This window comes from Amphibalanus amphitrite, unplaced genomic scaffold (genome assembly GCF_019059575.1).
Source record: "Amphibalanus amphitrite isolate SeventyFive unplaced genomic scaffold, NRLGWU_Aamphi_draft 000090F_arrow, whole genome shotgun sequence".
Lineage (NCBI taxonomy): Eukaryota > Metazoa > Arthropoda > Thecostraca > Balanomorpha > Balanidae > Amphibalanus > Amphibalanus amphitrite.
In genome coordinates this window covers 846,747-868,444 of record NW_024881586.1, presented here as the reverse complement: position 1 = coordinate 868,444, position 21,698 = coordinate 846,747, and the positions used below count along the sequence as shown (strand labels likewise).

Below are 21,698 nucleotides of genomic sequence, written 5' to 3'. Positions count from 1 at the left end.
GAAATATCAGTTGATCTGTGTGTCGTTCGCGGCATCGTTCCGTCAATGCACACTGATAATGGGATAATGCACGGATAATAATGGCAGGTCGGCGTGGTGTGATTTCAGTCGAACGTTATCACATGCAAGATTGTAAAAATAGTCGGCTGTTACAATCAAAATGTTTACGTAATTTAAACGACATATAACCGATATGGTATTACAAAGCGATTATATGAAAGCTGATGGATTGGAAAACATAACATACGCTTACCTGTAGATAATTGGCAAAAATAAAAAGGAAGAATATGTACTTACAGTACTTGTATGGGGAGCCCCATGTTAAAAGCGTGAGTCGAATTCTACTTGTTTATTTTACGCAATGGCTAACATATTTAATTATATTTCCACTCTATTGTTTTTGGAAAAATAGGAACGCTTTATGAAACCAACCGACAAGTTACATACATGGCTTCATCGGAGCAATCACCAAGATTCGTGCAATCGGCGAAATGGCTGACAGGACCATATCGGTTTGGCATAAAATATTTCCTGCGTAGGCAGTTCGTTTTCAGCTCCCTTTTACTGCCACGCCCATTGGCATGTCGTTTTCCCGTGGGGACGCTACTCGGCAGGTCAGCCGGTCCCCAATTGGTAGTAAAGTCCTGCTGAAAAGTCGGACAAAGTTCGCCAACTCCACCGGGATACATGTAACGTCTCCTTTATGGAGCTGGCGTAAGTTTGGATCAGGGCCCTTGATATGTGATGTCATAGTTCACTTAATTATTCTGGCTTTCCGATAGATCAATTATTAATCCCCCACCCTTTATTTTTGCATACCTACCAGTGATGTAAATATCAGTCCTTCATCAAATTACATACAACTCCGGGCCCTGCCATCTGATCATAGCCTATTGCGTTCTAATTTCTATTTATAGCTGCAGCATCGGTACCAAACTGAGACAATATGTCCGTTTTAGCTGAATTAATTATTCATTCCTCGATCTGGATGTTACATTGATTGTCAATTACGTTACAGCTTGTAATGTCTCTCGGAAAGCCGGTTCTAGGTATTATCACAGGAAAGTGAGGAGAGTTTAATATCAAACTCGGCCACTTTATGTGCAGATTAACTGCTTAGAATGCAGAAGACGATGTGGTCCTTTCTGCCCCTCCCCTTCCGCATCAGGGCGTGGGTTTGATCGTTTGTAACAAATGCAGAACAGGGTGTGACGAAACATCATCAGGTATCCAGCCAGACTCAAAGAATAATGGACAAGTCGGCAATCGGTCCATAGAATGAGTGTTGCGGTCAATAATTGGCGGGTGGTGGTGGCTCTGCATCTTGTATTACGACACTCTGACACGGAATCCATTTAGCGGGTCTGTTTGCTGTCGACATTGAATGAAGCATGATACATCGGAAGGGGATGCCTAGGCAAATGAAATTGGGGTTGTTTCACAAACAATAATTGTTTCACTTAATTAGTCAGAATTGCTGACGAATATGCGGTGCATGTTTGCTCAAACGGTTCATCTACTTCCCAAGCAATGGATATGTCGCTGAGCTAGTGGTCGGTGGATGTCAAGGAAAACTTCTCAACCAGGTGCGTAGGATGCGGCAAAAAAAGTTTCCTTATCAAATGTGATACACGGGAATAGCTTCGTCGCTTACACGTAGAGTGAAATAACGTGTAGCTGTCGTGTAAAGTGATGATAATCCAGACTAAGCTGATATATTGAAATAACAAATGAAAAAAATAAATAACTGAGATGAAATAGGGCTTCGGTTCCTGGAGAATGTCTGCGTCCCCGCTACCGTATTGAGGTTTTATCACTTCAATACGAAAGTTCTTCCATTGACGGGATGTGAAAGAGTTTCGGTTTCCGGAAAATGCGTAAGCAAATTGTACGTTTCGACTTACCATAAAACCAATCCCGACGGTGGCGGCGAAACCTTCCTGGGTGAACTTGCCGGTGTCGAACTGGACCAGCAGTGAGGTCTTGCCGACTCCACTGTCCCCCACCAGAATCGTCTGTCGAACGCAAGAACGGGTGGAGGGAATGAGTGGTCATAAGTCAAATACCACCAGGTTCATGCAATCATCACTATGATAGGCACTCGATACCTATGGGTCCTGATTCATAGATTCGGAAGTCGCAAACTGATTCATATTCGAAGTGAAAGTTACAACTTTTTGTACTATGTAAACCTATGGGTATATAACTTGTGAGTATATAACATCAATATTTAGTTGATATCATTTCATAGGCTTATTTTCAGTTAATAACAATACTGGCGGGAGCAGAGTAAATGCGCATGACAAACTTCTTACAATGCTGGCTGCTGCAGAGCGAATAAGAAAATCCGTTTGCCATGCCTAGCCAATGTAGTCTAAAACCATCAATTCTCAAAGACGTTGGAATTTTATTCATTGCCATGAAATGTTCACAATGAATGCACGATCATTTCTGATCTGGAATTCCGACAAACGAGCGCTGCTGACGTCACCAGCGTCACTCTAATGACGCTGCCGCCCTATTGACTTCATCAGCCGCACCGAGCAGGGCCGTCTCCGTGTGATCAGAATCTCACCTGGGACCGTGCATAACTAGGGGCAAAGGTCATCTGCTCCGACCTCCCCGGAGGATGCCAATACGTGACCAACTGAAAGGTCATCTAATGTGAGATCCGGTGGTGTTGCGCGTGCTTCTTGCACTACGACTGGAAGCACGTGCAGGCAGGCGCAGACGTAAGAGGCTGATCTTGGTTGTGATGTCACGAAAGTCTTTTTAAAGTCTGGCAAGGATGTTTGGCCTGCTCTTGCTTTCTGTTCCTTTGGCGCCGAAAAGGGCATCATGAATTGGGCCCGTTGCCTCAAATAATTGTCCCCTGTTTACTAATGACTCACAATTGTGGAACTGATTGACAGGAACTTAGGAAGATATCATATATGTGGATAAACAAGTATATCTGTTGATTGACAACAACATTCCATGACGAGTTCAGGATACTTTTATATGGTCTCACCGCCAGCCCGTGGGGTAGAGTTAGACGGATGCCGTGACCGAGAGCATGCTTTTCACTGTTCAGGGTACCTATATTGAGTCTAAATTCAGCTATAGCATGAGCCGACGAGAATAGGTGGGAGCTGTGTCAATATCGACAGCCCAGCAATATCACCGCCAGCCCGTGGGGTAGAGTTAGACGGATGCCGTGACCGAGAGCATGCTATTCACTGTTCAGGGTACCTATATTGAGTCTAAATTCAGCTATAGCATGAGCCGACGAGAATAGGTGGGAGCTGTGTCAATATCGACAGCGTCAAGACGGTGTCATCTCACTCAGCGACGCAGCGCGGAAAACTGAGGCCTGAAGTCAGATCACGCAGCGGCCAGCAGATGAACACCGAACTGCAACTAGCTTGTTCTTCGTTATTCAGAGAAAAGAGAAGGGTCGCTAATAGGAACATTTACCCTACTGCTGGTTCCCTTTTAAGTGCCCCTTCTAAGCATCGGTGTGACTTGCAGCTACTTTTACTTTAGTGCCTTCTTGTGTTGTCCGTGTGACCTTTGCCTGACCTCCTTTTAGGCATCAGTATGGGTCACGCTGACCTCTGTAAGGGCGTGGGCATGACCTCCGCTGACCTATTTACGGAGTGGACATCAGTATGACCCTCGCAGCGTCCGAGCCCAAGCTCATTGGACGTACCGCCGGATTTGACCGCGCTTAGGGGCTTAGCCTGTCTGTGGCGGCCATATTTCGCAGCCGATCCTGCCTGTCCGCTTTGGAAGGCAATGAGGCCGCAGCGTAGCGCCCCGTGACGGGGCGTAATCACTCCTCAAAAAATGGGCTGGAAATAACTTTCTCCGGGGGCGGCATTAAATGCCAAGGGAAGGGCGGCACTTATGTTTCGGGAGCCAGAGGTGAGTACTTGAGGGCATTTACAGTGTCGCTGTTGTGTGTCAAATTCTTACGGTTTGTGAAATACGAACAATAATCAGCAGTCAACTGACTACACGTTATAAGGGGCAGCCGCAGAGAACACGCCACAGCTCTGGTGTTCGAGATATTGGTAGGTACTTTATGCGGTAGATATGCATGCGTAAGATGGGTGGTCAGCCCGCTGCTAGCAGTTTGACTTTGCTACTACGCACCGGATTGATAAATGATAGGCGCACTCTTCAATAGTTCACTTCATTCAGGTGAGTTCAATTGCAATGGGATCTGACCATGGGCGTCGAAAGCGGGGGGGGGGGGGCTCAGCGGTCTCTAAGGGCCCTTACCGGCCTCAGGGCCCTTACCGGCCAGAGCGTCCTAACCAGCTTGAGGGGCCTTACCGGTCCATTAGGGGCCAGCCCTAGGGGCCCCAGGCCACACCCGTCTGTGACGGTCCCACACCAATTTCTTTGAGGGCCCCGTAATGGCGACTGATAGCCCTCACCGGCGCCTCTGAGGGTCTAAACAGGTCCCGAAGATCCCCCACACGGGCACGAGGGGCCCTGTGGCGCCAATTGGCCGTTGAGGGTTTACTGACCATATTTCTGGTCATATTTCGACTCAGAAGTGCCCCACAGGGCTCGTAAGGACATCCCATGGGCCCCTGAGTAGCCACACTAAGTTCTCCATAAAGGCCCTACGCCAGCTTCTGAGTGTCCCTTGCTGGCTTCTGAGGGCCCTTACCGGCCTATTACGGGCCACCTCTAGTGGCCTCGAACCCGCCTGTGATACCCCACACACAAATTTCTGAGGGCCCCATAACGGCGACTCTGAGAGCCCTCACCGGCGCCTATGAGGTCCCAAACCGGCGTATCTGAGGGTCCCCCCCCAACTCTGACGGCCTACACCAGTATCTCTAAAGGCCCTGTATCGGCGGTCCTGAGGGCCCCACACCAGTGGCTCTGACGGCCTCACACTGGTGACTCGGAGGGTACCAGCAGCGTCTGAGAAAACCATGCCGGTGTTTAAGGACCCCACAGGGCTCCTCAAGGCACCACCGACTTCTGAAATCCCCTTGTCGGCTTATGAAGGGTCCACAACAGCAGCTCGCGCCTCTGATGACCCTGTGTCTCTGAGGGACTCCACATTGGCGCCTGTGAAGGGCTTCACCGGCGACTGTGCTGGTCCTACACCGGCGCTTCTGAGTGCTCCCACACTGCCACCTCTGAGGGCCCATACCAGTGCTTCTGAGGTCCCCACGCTGGCACTCCTGAGGGCCCCACACCGTGCCTCTTTAGGACCTTTATCAGCGGCTCTGAGGACCCAACAAACATCGGCGCCTCTGAGGGCCCCACACCAGCGCATCTGACGGCCACCCACCGGTGACTTTTGAGTGCCCTACATCGGCGACTCTGAGGGCCCCACCGGCGTCTGAAAGTATTGTGCCGGTCTCTAAGGACCCCACAGAGCTTCTGAAGGTATCGCCGCCCGCCGGCCTATGAGAGCCCTTTGCTGGCCTGAGGGCCCCTTGCTGGTCTCTGAGAGCCCCCTGCCGGCTTGTAAGGGGTTCAGACCAGCAGCTCTAGCCTCTATGGGCCCCACATTCGTCTGTGACGGCCCCACACCAGTGTCTCTGAGGGCCCACAACGGCGCCTGTCAGGAACCTCACTGGCGTCTCTCAGGGCCTCACACTAGCACTTCTGAGGGTCCACACCGGCACCTCTTTGGCCTCAGTCAGCAATAATACCTCTGAGGACCCCACAATAATGCTACCGAACCGGTCCTACCGAAGGCACCACTTAACCCGTATTGGGGGAGGGGGTCGAACGGACCCCCCCCCCATGGTTTTTCGCGAATAAATCACGTAAAAAGCGGCGGATCGCGACGAAACTGTCAGTACTCTCGCGTTAATCAATTTTACACCTACCCTGAAAATTTCATGACCCTGACCCTAATGATCTTTGACCTGTGACCTACTTTTCGAGACCATGTTTGGCCGGAATCGCGATTCGGCTGATGTCGGCTCGCATTAGCCGCGCGTTTGCAGTCTTTTCGTGGTTTCAAGCTTTCAAACATGGGATATGATGTTGCTCCCATGCATTACGGTGGGTGTCAAGGTCACCGGAAGGTTAGGTCAGGTCATTGACCTTTGATGACCTCGGTTCACTTTTTCGAGTTTTACATGTTTCTAGGCTAGTTTTTTTAGCTGAATTCGAATTTAGCAACCATTTGAACATTTACGAAGTAGTTGTGGTGCCTTCGTAACATGCTACGAAGCTGTCAGAGGCGGTTGCCACCTACTACGAATACCCGGCAAAACCCTTACTGGTTGACCTGACCTGACCTGACTCGACCTGGCCTAAATGCATTAAGAGATCATCTATGATCATAACTAACATGATATTCGTAATCAGCACCCTAAAAACCCCATAGTAACCACGTTTTACGACGTTCTAACTGGTCCCGATTTTCCCGACTTTTGGGTCATTGACCTGACCTGGAAGGTCAACCGATGATCTAGGACCTTAAAATTGGGTATCATCGGCTTCCTCTCGTCACGGGCAACACGCTCGTTTTTTCCGCGAAGCTCTAGGTCGATCAGGGGCGAAACGGCAAGGGGGGCCAACGAACCCCCCCCCCTTATACGTTCGTGGCTGGAAAAACACCAATACGGGCGAGGGTTAAGTCCTTTATCACCTCGCTAGACGCTAAGCTTCAATCCCATACCGGCCTTCGGAAGGCACCACGCCAGTGCACTCACTGCCCCACACGGGCAACTGTAAAGGCTTCACACTGACCTCTCTTGAGTCTCACACCGGTGCCTTCCTCTGAGGGTCCCATATCGGCTCATTGCCCACGGCCCGGCCACTCACCGGTGATGCTGAGAGTCCTCACCGGTGACTCTGAGGGTCCTACACTGAAGACTCTGGAAGCCCCCACCAGCTTCTAAGAGCACCACGCGACGCCGGCCTCTGAGGGTATCACGCCAAAACCTCAACGGATCACACACCCGCCTGTGAGAGCACCACGCCGACGCCTCTGAGAACCTCAAAGGGCTTGACCAGTGCATCTCTGAGGGCGTAACACTGGCATTTTAACCCTAGAACGCCTAGGGGGGGGGGGGGTTGTATCAACCCCCCCCCCCCCTGAGGTTTTTTTCGAAGTGCACGCTAAACGGCTTGTCGTAGCGGGCTGAAATTTTCAATACCCTCTGGGGCAACCTTTGCGCATCTTTTGCCGAAAAAAATTGATCGGGTCATGTCAGGTCACGGAGTTATGACGTCATAAGAGGTACAGCCTCCGGCCGACAGTTACCAAACGTGTGCGCCGAATCCCTAGGTTTTCTGCCGGTGATACCCACATTGTTTGATGGATCATGATGAAACTTCCCATACATGTTGGGGCAAGCATTGGCTATCGTGTGATGCAAGAAAATTGACCGGGTCAGGTCAGGTCACGGAGTTATGACGTCATAAGAGGTACAGCCTCCGGCCGGATTTTCACGAAGTGTGTACCGAGTCCCGAGGTTTTCTGCTGATGCTATCCACATTGTTTGATGGATCGTCATGAAACTTCCCATGCATGTTGGGGCAAGTATTGGCCATCGTGTGGTGCAAGAAACTTGACCGGGTCAGGTCAGGTCACGGAGTTATGACGTCATATGTGGTACAGCGTACGCCGCCATTTCTGAGAAGTGAGTGTCTGATAAATGCGCCCCCAGCTTTTTTACGATTGCATGTGGAGTAGTGCATGTATGCTAATAGAACTTTCCAGACATGTTGGGACATCTATTGACTAACTTTTGAAATAAACAAAATGGCCGGGTCATGTCAGATTAGAGAGGTATGACGTCATGAGTGGTCCAACATCCCGTACGGTTATGTGCAGCCGTAAATTATTTGTTTTACAACGATTATATGAGCAATTATCGTTTGCTGTGAATTGATTGTTGGAAGTTGGAAATACACTTTTCTGAGTCGTTACCTACAGTATTTATAGCGGAGCAGTGGTCAACAGCCGACGAATCGGGACAAACACCGGAGGGTGATGTGACACCATATCACTCATCAGCAATAGGCCTCTTACTTTTATAGGGTAAATACACCAAAAACACCATATATGATGCAGAATTGAGTGGGGAATACGTTGTTGAAGGTTTGAAGTTAATATCTCTCACCGTTTTGCCGCAATCGTTGCGCAAAGTTGAAAAAGTTTGATTTTTTCGGAAAATTTGACCTTTGACCGGTCATAAGTAGGTCAAATGTTGACCTAGGACAAAAAAATATACCACCAATCGCGAGATCTCGTTGAGAGCAATCCGTTGGTTTTTTCCGCTAAGCTCTACGACCTTCCGTTTCGAAACGCCAGGGGGGGGGGTCGTAACAACCCCCCCCCCCCCTAGTCGTTCGTGTTATGAGAAATGGCCTGGTCGTGCGAGGGTTAAGGCACCACGCTGGTCTTTGGGTGCCCAACGCACAGGCCTTCTGAAAGCAGTACGCAACTTTTAAGCAGCCACGCTTAACTCTCAGAGCCCCACACCGGCCTCTGATGGCCCCTAAGCTTTCGAGCCTGCCTAAAGAGGACCCATTCCAGGCGTGAGCCTGCAGGACGGGATCCAGCCAAAGACCTCACCCACTCAAGGGCCCCACAGTAGACCGAGGACTCTTTCAAGTGCTCAGCTTTACTCTTGAGTCTTGCTGCGCGCTCAGGGCACTACTCGTTGGCTCGGAATGTTTACATCAAGCAATCACACAGGGCCATTTCGCGACTTCGATGGTTGTTTGCGATCAGAGCGTCTCACCAAATATGGGCTGAATTCGCATAGGCGAATCCCTTAGACTTATCGAGCCCAAAATGTAACACTTTGTGTTGGGCAGCATACAGAGCCCGCCAAAACGTGCGCACGTCCTTCATTTGCGCACGTTAAGAGTAGCAACCAAACTGTGATACCTTGCCATGGAATTATGAATCCCCCGGTCCGCACGATGTTCATTGTTCACCTATCGGAGACGTTTCAGCACAATTCGCCAAGTCAATGCGTAGTTATTATATGTAAACAGCAGCAATTTAAGCACCCCTGACTGAGCTATCGCAAATATTCGCCAGGGTTAGGGGCGAAAAACGTCCCCCCCGGGCCAGCGAGGGCTAGCATTCCGGGGAGAGGTGGCACAGCGCCTGACGAGAGCAGCACAGACGGCGATGGAGCGTTATAGGGAGGGGCGAATCATTAAACGTTTTGACGCATTCTGGGAAGGGGAGGCGCGTAAGGGCAGAAAGGCGTCTGGGGAGGGGCGGCACGTAGCGGCGGCAAGGTGCCTTGGGAGGGTGGCGCCGACTGCGATAGAGCATTGTGGGGAGTGGCGGCTTGTTGAGGGCGGTGGGGTGTTGTGGCGAGGGGCGGCACATAGTGGGCGCCAAGATACTCTGGGGAGGGCGGCAAGGCGTTTATGGAGGGCGGCACAGACGGTGGTAAAGCGTTGTGGGGAGGGGCGGCACATTGGGGGCGGCGGGGTTTGTGGTGAGGGGCGGCACATAGAGGGCGCCAAGGCACTTCGGGGGGTGGGGGCACATATGACGATAGAGCATTGGGGGGGGGGGGGCTTATTGAGGGCGGCGGGATGTTGTGGCGAGGGCAGCACATAGAGAGCGCCGAGGTACTCTGGGGAGGGCGGCACAGACGGCGATGAGCTATATGCGGAGGGGCGGCACATTGAGTGCGGCGGTGTTCTGTGAGGGGCGGCACATAGAGAGCTCCGAGGAACTTGAGGGGAAGTCGGTGTGGAGGGGCGGAAGGACATCTGGGAGGGGCGGCATGCAGAGGGCACCTAGTTATTTTAGTGAGGAGCGGCACGTTGAGGTCAGGCGTATGGTGGACCGAGCAGTGCCGTTTTTTGTTCTTGGTTTGTCCGCGAGTCCCGCAATTGCAGACTTCCTCTACCGGGGGCGGCATTTCAGCATCCCAAAAATGGGCTGGAATTTCCAGCGTTCCAGCGCGGTGGTTACGCCCATGGCCCCGTCTCAGCTATCGCGGCCAGCTCATTCGTGAGGTTTGTGAGAAACGGAAACTGCCAATCTGGCCCACATTGTATCCTGGAGGGATCCTAAATGTCAGCCGCACCGCCCAATGACGGCTCCCGCGGATCCAAATTTCATCTCATCAGTCATCTGATATTTTCCCTGAGGCGCTATGTCTGGTCAGATTTCTAGTGCTATCACAATGATTTGGGGATATAATTACCTACAGATGGTACATTTTCATGATTTGCAGTGCTACTTGCAGTCTTCTTGGAATTGTGCAGCTAAAAGTGGTGCGAATTACAGCTCTGTACCGTATTTGATGGTTTTCCAGCACTCTAGGTTCTGGGAATGGAATGGCTCAGGTGACGAAAATAACGCAATTAATTTTCGCCTGCCTTGACGGGTGAAAGACATCTGTTGTACCTCTGGAATTCAGCCTCTTAGGGTGCAATGCAATTTCACAAACTTCGTTTTCTGGAGACGTTAATTGAATTACAAAAAGAACGGTCCATGGTTTCTTCGATTGGCGTCAACTGACATTGAAAAGATTACGGAGCATCATTTTCGAATGACTTACAAGAGTATCTAATCTTGGAAAATGCAATTCTCGGTCATGGATAGCCCTAGTACCAACCTATGAATTCGGATGAGTTATAGATAGTAATGCATCTTATATTTGCCAATCATTTTAAGCAAAGATAGGGATTGGATAAACGTGCAAGCTGGCTTCAATAGCCACTCATGTCATGATAAATAGACCTCAGTGTTCATTTTTTTTTAAACAAATATTCCTGTATGCACATAAAAAGTCTACATGCTAATTAGATGGATTATTATTATTTTTCGTGCTGTATCTTTCCGTGCTTCAATTCCGAGCGTCCTCTCATTCATCACTCAAAGCCTGGTTGCTGGTAAGCATTGGAGAACTGGATTAGAACTCAGAGTTGCATTGAGATTCGATCAGTTGAGCCCCCTGACCCCGTCTCCTGGCGCGGTCCCCCCCCCCCCCCCACCGTCTCGTCACTCCCAGTTGAACCGCCTCAGGCGCCAACCGGTCGGGGTCAAGGTCAAGGTCAAAAGGTCAGCGGCGCGGTGACGCCAGGAGCTACTCGACAGGGGGCACTTACGGGTGATGAACGTCAGCCTCGCGGCAGTCCATCGATTCAGCTGGTCGGCCCTCCATATTGCCACTTGCCGACTCAATCTTTCCCTAATCCCTCTCTGTCTCTGTCTCTGTCTCTGTCTCTGTCTCTCTCTCTCTCTCTCTCTCTCTCTCTCTCTCTCTCTCTCTCTCTCTCTCTCTCTCTCTCTCTCTCTCTCTCTTTTCCTCTATTTCTCTCTTTCCCAATGCCTCATATTGTTTCTGCAACAACACGCTGTCAGTTGTCACGTTTCGTAAAATGTTTGGGTGTTTGGAATGTTCGGGAATGGTCTGGCGAGGCGCGAGCAGCAAAATCAAATTTTTCTGCTGTTTGGCGAAATCACGCGTGTCTGGCCTCAAATTTGTTTCGACCACAGATGCCTGTTTGGTACTTTTTCACATAATTTTCACCACTTATTCGGCATTCCTGTCGCAAGCATGATTAACTAACTAGACTGTCGCCACTGTCATATATTCCCATATTGCTCAGCGCCTGGCATACCTGTCATGCCTCTCCATATTCTCTAACGCCTGACAGCTTGGCCATATTGTCTGCTGAACCCCCCAGGGTGTTGGGGGAGGGGAGGGGCGGCACCAAGACAGGCGACATACCGCGCCCTCATCTGCGGCGAGGCTGGCACAGCACATCGATCGCCTCAGGACACAGTCGCGGCGTCTGTCCCCAGACCCTCGGGAGGGGGGGGGGGGGGCTCTGATGCAACAGATGGCCTGGGTGGGAAGAGGGAGGAGGAGGGGGAGGGGGAGGGCTGCCGGCGGCGATGCCTATTTTGGGCGCATGCAATGAACCGTGAGCAATGATGAAGGGCCGAAAAAGACTGAGCTGTGATTTCTGTCATTCATATCAATGTCATGTTTTGATTTGAGCCGTCAGTCATCACTCACTATTCGTGTTTGCATGAAAGTTCTAACGAGGTGGATGCTGTTCGTTCATGTTGAAATATTTTGTTAGATTTTGAAGTAAGTTCTAATCTCCCAAGGTGCCTATATCTAATTCTATTTCAGTAAGTAGTGTCACCGATTGTACAACAGCCAATCACATGCCATGGGTGATTTTACAAGTACGACTGATGGTTCAAGGCTGATCATAGGTACTTTCAGCTGCAGCCTACAATGTGTGTTATTAGGTATATCGCGTTTCTATACAAAACTAAGGTTAATAGTCACCATCTACTGCCTCTGTAGATGGGATTCACGATCGAAGCAGTGCCCCGCCCGAACTAGTTTCGTATGCATTATGCAACACGTGCAGACTACCGCCCCCTCAACCATTCAGTCAATGGGATCAAAGCCGGGCTCTGTCGCTAATGAGGGCGATATTGTCGGTCCAATAACGTCCGATAACCCACGTCCAATGACATATCTCAGATGAAGGGAAAGAGCATGCGTTAGCCATGAATGGGTGAGAAACTTCGGCTTAATTCAGTCGTAATATTGCGAGCAGGAGATGACTGCAAATTGCGGCAATCAACGAGTTGGACGTAATTTCCGTGTAGCGTAATGATACCGCGGAAGGCGAGACTGCCTCATCCATATCAATGATAAGGTGCCGAGAGTTCCGAGCAGCTAATTATTAAACCCAAGAGAAGGAATCATAAAAGCTTACAATCATAATAACCTGGCAGATGGCTCCAAGAATACGATTTACCCTCCTGTAACGGGCTGTACGGACCGCAATTAGACTGTACCGCCGAGCTCTCATGCCGTGCGGCACAGACGGCGGTACAATTCCGCGGGCGATACCCCATATAGTTATCTACCAATATGAAGTCTACAGCCTCTCATCAGGCAGAAAATCCTTGATCCATCCACCAGCGTTAGCAATTTTATGATTCGAGGTCCCTCTCCCTGACAGGATGGCCCCACTGGCCATCCCTAGCACGAGTCGTCGCCACATAGTAACACCGTTGAACGTCGTTATTAGCAGGTAGGTTCACGGGAAGAACAAACTATACCTATAGATCGCCCCGACAAGTCCCAGCCTGTGAGTGGACCAGCCATACTGTATCCTGTATCCAGTTGCAAGAATGCAGCGTTCAAAGTCCCTCTTGTGTGTGGTCCCCTGCAAGTAAGGCCGGAAATGTTGACTACAAGCATGAGTCAAAGGTGGAGCTTTGTGCCGAGTTGGGAGGGCCCGAGCTCTCCAAATTCGACGCCGGCTTGGCTTTGGAGCCGCAACAGACCGCGGAGGTCAAGGTCACCGCTAGGGCGGCGGCGGATTTGCTGCACCCGGGGCCTCCCAGCTCCGCACAAAGTTCCACCCGTGGCATGGGTATTGGTTTGAGTTTCGCCGCCCGCTCGCCCAGGTCACTGACCTTGTGGATGACATCCTCGACCTCCGAGCCGACGCTGATCCTCACGCCGGTAGGGCGCGTCTTGCCGTCGTGGCCGCCGCTGCTAGTGCCGCTGCTAGTCCTCTCCGATCGGCTCTGCGCGCTGCTAGCGCCGCCCGGCGGTGACCCGACGCACTGCTCCGGCTCGAACACGTCATCGTCCAACAGCGAATCTTCGGTCTCTATGCGCCGCGTCATCGCAGCGCTCTGTGCTGATTGGTCGGCCGGGATCGCGGCTGCGATGTGATTGGTTGCTGACTGTTTTACCCTTATTTTGATTGGTTCAAAACTGATTGGTAGTGATTTGATTAGAAGGCTCACACAGCGCAAAGAATAGGAAAAAGAAACTGCCGAGGTCAAGAGCGCTCGACCACACCCTAGATTGCAAATCTACCGATGCATGATCTTTTCAGAGTTCGCGTAGTTTTGCGACGATTGAATAAGCCGGTTACGTACCCAAACTCACGGTTCAATCTTACCACATGTCCGTCAATAACACACTCGCCAGTTCCCTGATTTGCACCGTCAGAGTTTGACAGCCAGTGACGACGGTCTATGATGGACAACTGACGCCACACTGACGTTGAGTGATGGCAGTGACGCGACGTCACAGGTCCGGTCACCGAACGCAACTGGTACCGTCGTCGTCGGCGGCGGCGGCCGGCGCGTGCGCGCAGTGGACGGGCGGCCCGTCCGTCGGACAGAGTTTCAATCGATGGCACGGCCTTTGGCAAACTTTGTACGAGACGCAGAGATAGCCTGTTGGGGGTGGACCGAGCTGCAGCCAGCCGTATTGAGGGAGGAAGAAATTATCTAACGTACGACTTTATGGTCTCTTGGAGACGGGACGTCTCAGCGGCCCTATTAATGGCTAGCCAACCAGCTCATAGTCTATGGAAGACCGTAGCCCGCATGAGAAGGCTCATAGGTATTATGATATTTTCTGTTCAGGATAGGAGTAAAAGTAACTTTTAGGCGTGGGGCGTCTATTACTGACATGCCTTCCCTTAGTCCTAATGCTAAGTACGTGCGTATTGGGCTCTACTGTTAACGCCAGACCCCTTGAGACCCTAATTTTTCGCGATTACTTTTAAATGCGTGAAGGAATTTCAACCAAGCTCAGGACATGGCCGTTTCAAGACAGGCCGAAACTTTTACAATTTAGATATTTTATCGCCATTTCAATATTTCAGGCACTTGTCATTGACTCGTAATGTTAACTGTTTTTCCATCCTGGATAGAGGCTTTCTACGTCATATGACAATAGGCTCCGCCCACGACTGCGGCATTGACCCGTGCCCATCAGCGACCTCTGTACAAGCGACACCCCTGCCATCTGTGAAGGACTATGAATTTCGCTGACGCTTCACGTGCTATGAGTCAATTGCAGCAGACGGTCAAGTAAATGTTAGGCTCTTGTTGACTCTTGTATATAGGACCAAGAGGACCATCACTCCTCAACCTACTACTCAGTCGTGCTTCGAACAAACGTTAACGATTCCTAACAAATACGATTTTCGATGTAGGGTATCTGTTTGAAATACGAGCGAGCCGTATGATGTGAAGCTCAGGCAATTAACTTATTATTGCGTTGTTCGATGGTTGCATAGCGATGTACAAATCGGCAGCTACTTGGTGACATCCGACATCCCATTATCGCATTATCTGCAACGCCATAGGCTTTAAATACAGGTGAATATTTCCTAACCTTATGTCAGTTATATGCCATCTGCCCGTCATATGCAGCTTATATAAAAAAAAATATCAGCGAACATATCAACATTGTAGAAGCAATGCGCATTGAGCATTTATGACTCCTTAGTCATCATGTCGCTCTCTGGGCACTGTCAGCCAAGACGCTACGCACAACTCCGCCGGCTTTCGGCACCGCTCGACCGTCGCCCGTCCCCGCTCCCCGCCACAGCGAGAGTGACCGCGCGCCGGCCCGAAACCGCCGCAGGCCAAGACCACAGAGGCTTAGCTGTGACGTCATAACGTATCACAGACTGACTGGTGGTAGCCTCTACACACCGGATGAAAATCTTGCTCGAAATTTAACATTACGAGTCAATGACAAGTGCCTGAAATATTGAAATGGCGATAAAATATCTAAATTGTATAAGTTTCGGCCTGTCTTGAAACGGCCATGTCCTGAGCTTGTTTGAAATTCCTTCACGCATTTAAAAGTAATCGCGAAAAATTAGGGTCTCAAGGGGTCTGGCGTTAACAGTAGGGTATGTTATAAGTAGTGGTGTCAATAACGGAAAAACGGAATACCGATACCAAACCAAATATCAACCAAAACCGTGGGGAAATACCGAAACCAAACCAACTTGGGAAAATGAGGAAAATACCAACTTTTTACCGATTTCTTAGCCTCTTATACATTAGTGAGGGTTCATGATACCAACAAAATACCAAACACATTACGATTGAAATACCAAATACCAAGTTGGTATCGGTTTGGTATCGGTATACCAAAAAGTTGGTATCCGATTGACATCTCTAGTTATAAGTGATGACGGAAAAAGCAAACTGGCACTAACGTGCGGCATGCAATTGTAACGGATTGCAAGGGCCAATTGGATTCGAAATCCGTTCTATCCGCGGGACAGGGTTTCCGGTTTGCATGATGGAAGTCGTAGGATTGGTATGATGCCACTAGCCGTTTTAACGACTGCCATCTGGTACACATTTGGTGCACATTTGGTGCAGACTAGGTGCAGATTTGGTCAAATTAGGTTCAGTGTATCTCTTAGAAGCTATCGGCTAGGGTTGCACTAATTGCTTATATGCCTCCTTTGTCATATTATCAGAGAGTATCATCGATTAAAACACTTGAAATAAGTTCATAAAAGCCGTTTTCACGACGGAACTTTCGCAGAGGAACTTATTTGATACCTAAAAAGTACCTACTCTTTGAGGCCTTAACATCCCTCAAACTGAAATATTTTATGTTCAAAATAATTTTAGAAGTTTAAATCCGGGCATTCTTTGCCCTCAAATCACTTATTTATTTACAAACACAGCAATTTTCGGTTCTAATAGCCCACCTTTCGACTATGAGGTATCAAATCAGCGTGGCAACTTGCTCCCTCGGGTATCTAATTCCGGAATTCTTAAAAACAGGAAAGTATATATCGAGTTCTCTTTCATACCTATTCAGTTATGTTTTAATGGTGATTAAAATATGGCAAATTTTTTAATTACATTTCATATAAGAAAACACGCAAAACAATGAAACAAAAATAACTACGGCAGATAATTACCTTCAGGTATCTAATTCCGACCAATCAGCACCTCAGTAGGATATGACGTCATACAAGAATGGTGGTGAAGGCCGTTTGCAGTCCCGGCCGGTAGGTCACGTGACCGCCGGGCGCCTCGGGTCACGCGGCGGTCGGGAGTCGGACGCGGGGCGTGGTCGCGGTCGGACGCGCGGGGCATCATGCTTTGCTTTGCTTGCTTTGTCAACTTCATATAACTTACTATCGCATTCGTGTGAAAGCCAAACACTGCTTAGTGCCCTTAGAAATTGAGTTTTGGAAAGCTCAAGTCCCTATAGCTCCTCAGGTCGACAACAGTTGAAGCCTCATCTGAACCCATGTGAAAAAAAAACGAGGGTAAGGAACCTTGTGTTGCTTTTTCTTTTACCGTCATAATTATCTCAAACCATCACAATTTTGAGTTGCCACATTGTCTGCTTCACTACATTCGTGTAAAACTTGGGTGAAGGCTGGTGGCTCAAAGAAAGGTGAAGATATTTCTTTAAGTGCCTAATCCGTGAAATATCCCGGCTTTACAAATCTACACTTTTCATTTTCTCCACGATACATTTTTTTAAAATTGTTTAAATTTAATCTACATTTGTTAAAATCGGGGCTTTGGTTTTGTGTAAACTAGATCATAAAGTTTACTATAGTTTTGTGTAACCTGATGGCTGAAGAAAATATTAATTTTGCTAAAAGATGTGCGGAAATTTGTTGCTTTCCAAATCAAATTACTCATACCTATATTTCATTCAAAATTAGGAGGCATTATTACTGTTTTTTCTTGTAACATGAACTGAGTTTGGGTACGGTGCTCCGGAAACGTTGTGGAACTTTAAGCTAGCTAGAGCAGTTTCCATAAAAATTGTTTAGATAGTTGACATGGCTTGTTGACAACTCTTTTGCTGTTTCTAAAAAAGTGGAAAAAAATATTTTCCTGCATTAAGCACACAAGGCATGTTATTCTCATAAGCTATCGAATGTGCGTGTGTTTTTTTAAGCTGTTTTTTTAAGCTTTTAAGCTGTAACTTCAGTTACTTCACTTTAGAACATATTGCCCAGAATGCGTCACTGATCATGAGCTGGTAGGTATATCATATCATATGTAGCAAATACATAAATGAGAATAGTGTGTCATGAATTTTTGTGCATGCTTCTGGATCATCTGTAATTACATCAAAGGCTCGGCTCAAGAGTGTCCTGCCGACCAGCTTATGCCCAACCCTTTCTGTCCGCAGAACGTCGCCTGCGACTCCCGCACGCCGTTTGCCCCGGCCGTCCGTACTGGTCTTCGCGCTGCGAGCCGCGCTGGAGTTCGCGGCGGCGTCGTGGAGCTCCCATCGGGACGGCGTGTGATGCCCGCGTCGAGCTTATAAGCCGTGAGCTTCGATTGGCGGCTCACGCGGTCACCAGCTGTATGTACAGCCTCGGCCCCGACGACCCCGCTAATGGCCGAGACCGGCATACCCCCGGCATGGGTCCGCTGTCCGGCGCAGCGCTGGCCGCCCGCATGCTACTTTTGGCTGTATCGCTGCCCAGCGGGAGCGCGCTCCACGCTGCGGAAGAGGTACACGTTGCGACCCGACTGAGGACCGCAACCAGATGGTGACACGTCGGCCTCTGCGCCCTGGCCGGGGCAGGCGTGACCGACGTCACAGTGGAGGAACGCCCAAACAAGACCAGCCCACCGTCGGAGCAGCATGGAAATATCATGTTCTGCCTGGACGTCGGACCCGGCGGCCGCAGTGCACCTGCACACGTGCGGAGAGGGGCGCTGGAGGCTACTCTGGAGCTTCTGCCATTCCGCGGCGCGACTGCTGGCAAAACGGCGGCGATTGAGGCGGTTGGGAACAGCTGCAGCAATGGTGATGGCGGTGATGGCGACATGGCGGTTTGGGACTTCATCTCAGCGCGGCCGCCGCCCAGGCGCCGCTGCGCCCGGCTGCTCAGCCACCTACCGGATGGCGGGTGGCCCTTACGGCCCTCACGCCCGTTCGGTCTGCGGCCACGTTGTGGGGTGGCGGTCGCGGGGTTAGCGGCGTTGGACTTCGTCCTTTATCCAGACTGCACCGTACCATCTGAACGGATGGATCTGCCAAGAAAGATGACATCCAAGGCGGCTATGAGGCGATCACAAAGCTTCACCAAGAGCTTCTCCTTCATGGAGCCGGCCGGCCGTTAAGTCGCAACACCGGCTGCCGAGTGCCAACAGCTGCGTGCGCTGGCGCCGACGCGTTGTGGGCCGCGCTGCTGACGCCCAAGCTGCGATATCAACCATCTATGAATAAGTGGCAGCGGTGGCGGCTTGTCAGTTGTTAACGTGCCTTAACAGACGTTGCGAATAGCCCGCGTTGGAATCGCATGGTTGGCAACACAACGCAAGTAAAAATGGGCTTCCTTGATGAACCTACTTTTTAAGCATTGTAGCCTTTGTAATTTTGGATGTTTTGCTGTAGATATTATTTTCTACATATATACTATATAGGCACTCACGTGCTTTAAATCGCGCAATGCAATTGAACCATGGTAAAGACAATGATAAATGAACTGAGAGCTGACATGCCCCATGCTTTGTGTGTGTATGTGTGTGTGTTTTTTATGTTGTTTTTTTTGGCGAGTCGATAAAAGTGGTTTTGGACACTGGATGAGTTTTTAGGGGTGTGGTGAGGGGGGATGTAATTCCACAGACCTTCTGTCAGATTCACTAATGCAGTAGGTCTGTGCGGTGTTTAGTTATCGGAGCATTCTTTGAAAGTCGTGAATAGGGCCACCGAGTACCTAAAGCCGTGATATTCCCCCACAAAAACTTCTTTTAAATAACCGGGATAGGTACATGAGCAGAGTAAATGCTATTACGAACGCCTATCACAATGCTGAGCGAAGGAAAATCCATAGATGGAGAATTGTGCCGCGTTACGGGTGCTCGGGCGCAGCCAATCCAGCGTTACCCCAGCGGTGACCTTGACCCGCATCGTCTGTCTCGGCTCCAAAGCCAAACCGGCGTGGAATTGGGAGCGCTCGAGCACTCATGGTCCAGCGCAATTCTCCACCTGAATCCATTCCTGATACACATTTGCTTGCTCATAGTCATGTAACCCCGGTAAATTCATCTAACTTTCATATTGGTCGCTCCATAGACAGATGGCCACAGATATCAACTTAAAAGGCCATTGTTGCATTCATTTAGTGGAGATCATTAAAGAGCCGTGATAGGCCACCAGTCGCGTGACATCATACGTGTAACAACCAATAACGTCGGCCTGCAAAACCCAATGGAAGCGGCTAGCAGCGTGCAATAAAACAGGGCGCTGCTTTCTAAATGTCTGTCGTGAGCCATAAATGAATATATCTTTTGTAGTGTGGCAACTCAGTATCTTTTTTTAACTATTGTACTAGTATTTACTAATTTCATAATTTTGTAATTGTGCTTACGCTTTATGTTGATGTTAGTGATAAATCCTTAGATAAAGTAAATCGATGTGATATTTAATAGAAAAATAGCAAACTAACGCGCCATTCATTCGAAAGCTGGTAAACCTACTAAAAAGAACTACTAAAATTCCTGAGGAACCAAAGGATTATATTGGTATCAAATAGATGCCTGCTATTCCGTCGTGAAAACGGCCAAAATGAATATATTTGCTGTAAAAGAGATTAAGTGCAGATTTGGTCAAATTAGGTGCATTCGCCGGATAGCCCGTCGTGAAAACAGCTAATATAAATTATATTATACCTATTGTACAATTTCATACAAGACTTGTAGCAAATACCAGCGTCCAGTCTTTGCAATTTGCTTGCGAAGCTTTTCTCATGAAAATCTCATCGGGCCTATGCCTACGAACCATGGTCCAGGAGGAACCCTTTGTCAAATGTCAGAGTCGTCCCTGTTTTGGACTTATCATCCACGGTGACGGTACAAATCATAAAGACAACCGGTGGAACCTTTGAGAGTCAAATCCCCTAACGTGCTAGATCTCTTTTTTGTCTCCGGGAACCCGCGCGGGGCTGGGGGGGGTAAATTTTACCCCCCGCCTCGCGAATTTTTGTAATATCTCAAAAACGGCGGCGCGCAGCGCCGCCAAACTTTCAGTACCTTTTCTTACATAAATTTGACACGTTCCCTGAAAATTTGAGCGAAATCCTTCGGATTTTTTTTTGGAGAAAATGACGTTTTAGTGACGTCATGTTCGCCATTTTCGCCTCAAAAACGGCAAAATTTCAAACGCTGCTAACATCTTCATTTTTAAGGGAATCAAAACGTAACAAAAAAGGTTAAACATGATTCTACTTTGTCTATCAAATTGCTATCTCGGTTTTTGAAAATCTTTGATTTTGGCCCGAATTTAAAAAACTGGCTTTTTTTGGAAAATAATTATAGAATCCAAAATTTTGCGTGTATCGAAAAAACCGGAGTATATGTCAGAGAAGTGGTCCATGTGCACCTACATACCAATTTTTAGAAGAATCGGTTCAAAAATGTGGGAGTTATTCAAAATTTTATGACGTCACGACAAACAATTTTTTTGAAAAATGATTTTTTTTGGAAGTTCTAGACCTACCTCGTACGGAAACAAAAATAGCACCATTCGATTCGCCGTGAAAAACCGCATCAGACACCTTTTTAGGCCTTAACAACCAATTTCAAAATTTGACCTCACTTGACCTGACCTTGACCTGACCTCGACCTGAAATTCATCCAGATGTGGTCCATATCACCTATTGAGTGTGCCTATTGAATTCTATGAATAAAATGACCCATAAAACATGTGTCGCACATGCCCTTTTCTATATTTTGTTTTTGGTGACCTGACCTGACCTGACCTGACCTTGACCTTGACCTCTGAATGATATTGTATGCAACGAATATTGTCCTGGTAGCCTAAGAACACGTTTTGGGCAATCAGTCTCAGTCCATGACTCCATTCTTCGGCAACTACGGTGCAAGGCCGATACTGTAGAAACTTGCAATTTGTACCCTTGACCTGACCTTGAACTTGACC

General features: G+C 48.9%; 2 protein-coding genes across 4 annotated transcripts in view; one reads left to right on the top strand and one right to left on the bottom strand.

The window, feature by feature from the left end:
- Positions 1 to 14,063, bottom strand: part of LOC122380068 (ras-related protein Rab-37-like) — a 49,872-nt gene extending 35,809 nt beyond the window's left edge. Inside the window, exons 1-2 of one of the 2 annotated variants that reach the window (XM_043362860.1) lie at positions 13,412 to 14,063; positions 1,905 to 2,015 (exon numbers count right to left, since the gene is read on the bottom strand). In XM_043362860.1, coding sequence (XP_043218795.1) covers positions 1,905 to 2,015; positions 13,412 to 13,627 — 327 coding nt within the window. In that variant the 5' untranslated portion in view covers positions 13,628 to 14,063. The remainder of the gene's footprint in view (positions 1 to 1,904; positions 2,016 to 13,411) is intronic. The other variant, XM_043362862.1, reaches the window with a different exon arrangement.
- LOC122380066 (TBC1 domain family member 9-like) overlaps positions 1 to 21,698 on the top strand; it is a 98,023-nt gene that overhangs the window by 20,903 nt on the left and 55,422 nt on the right. The gene's annotated exons all lie outside the window — the stretch shown is intronic.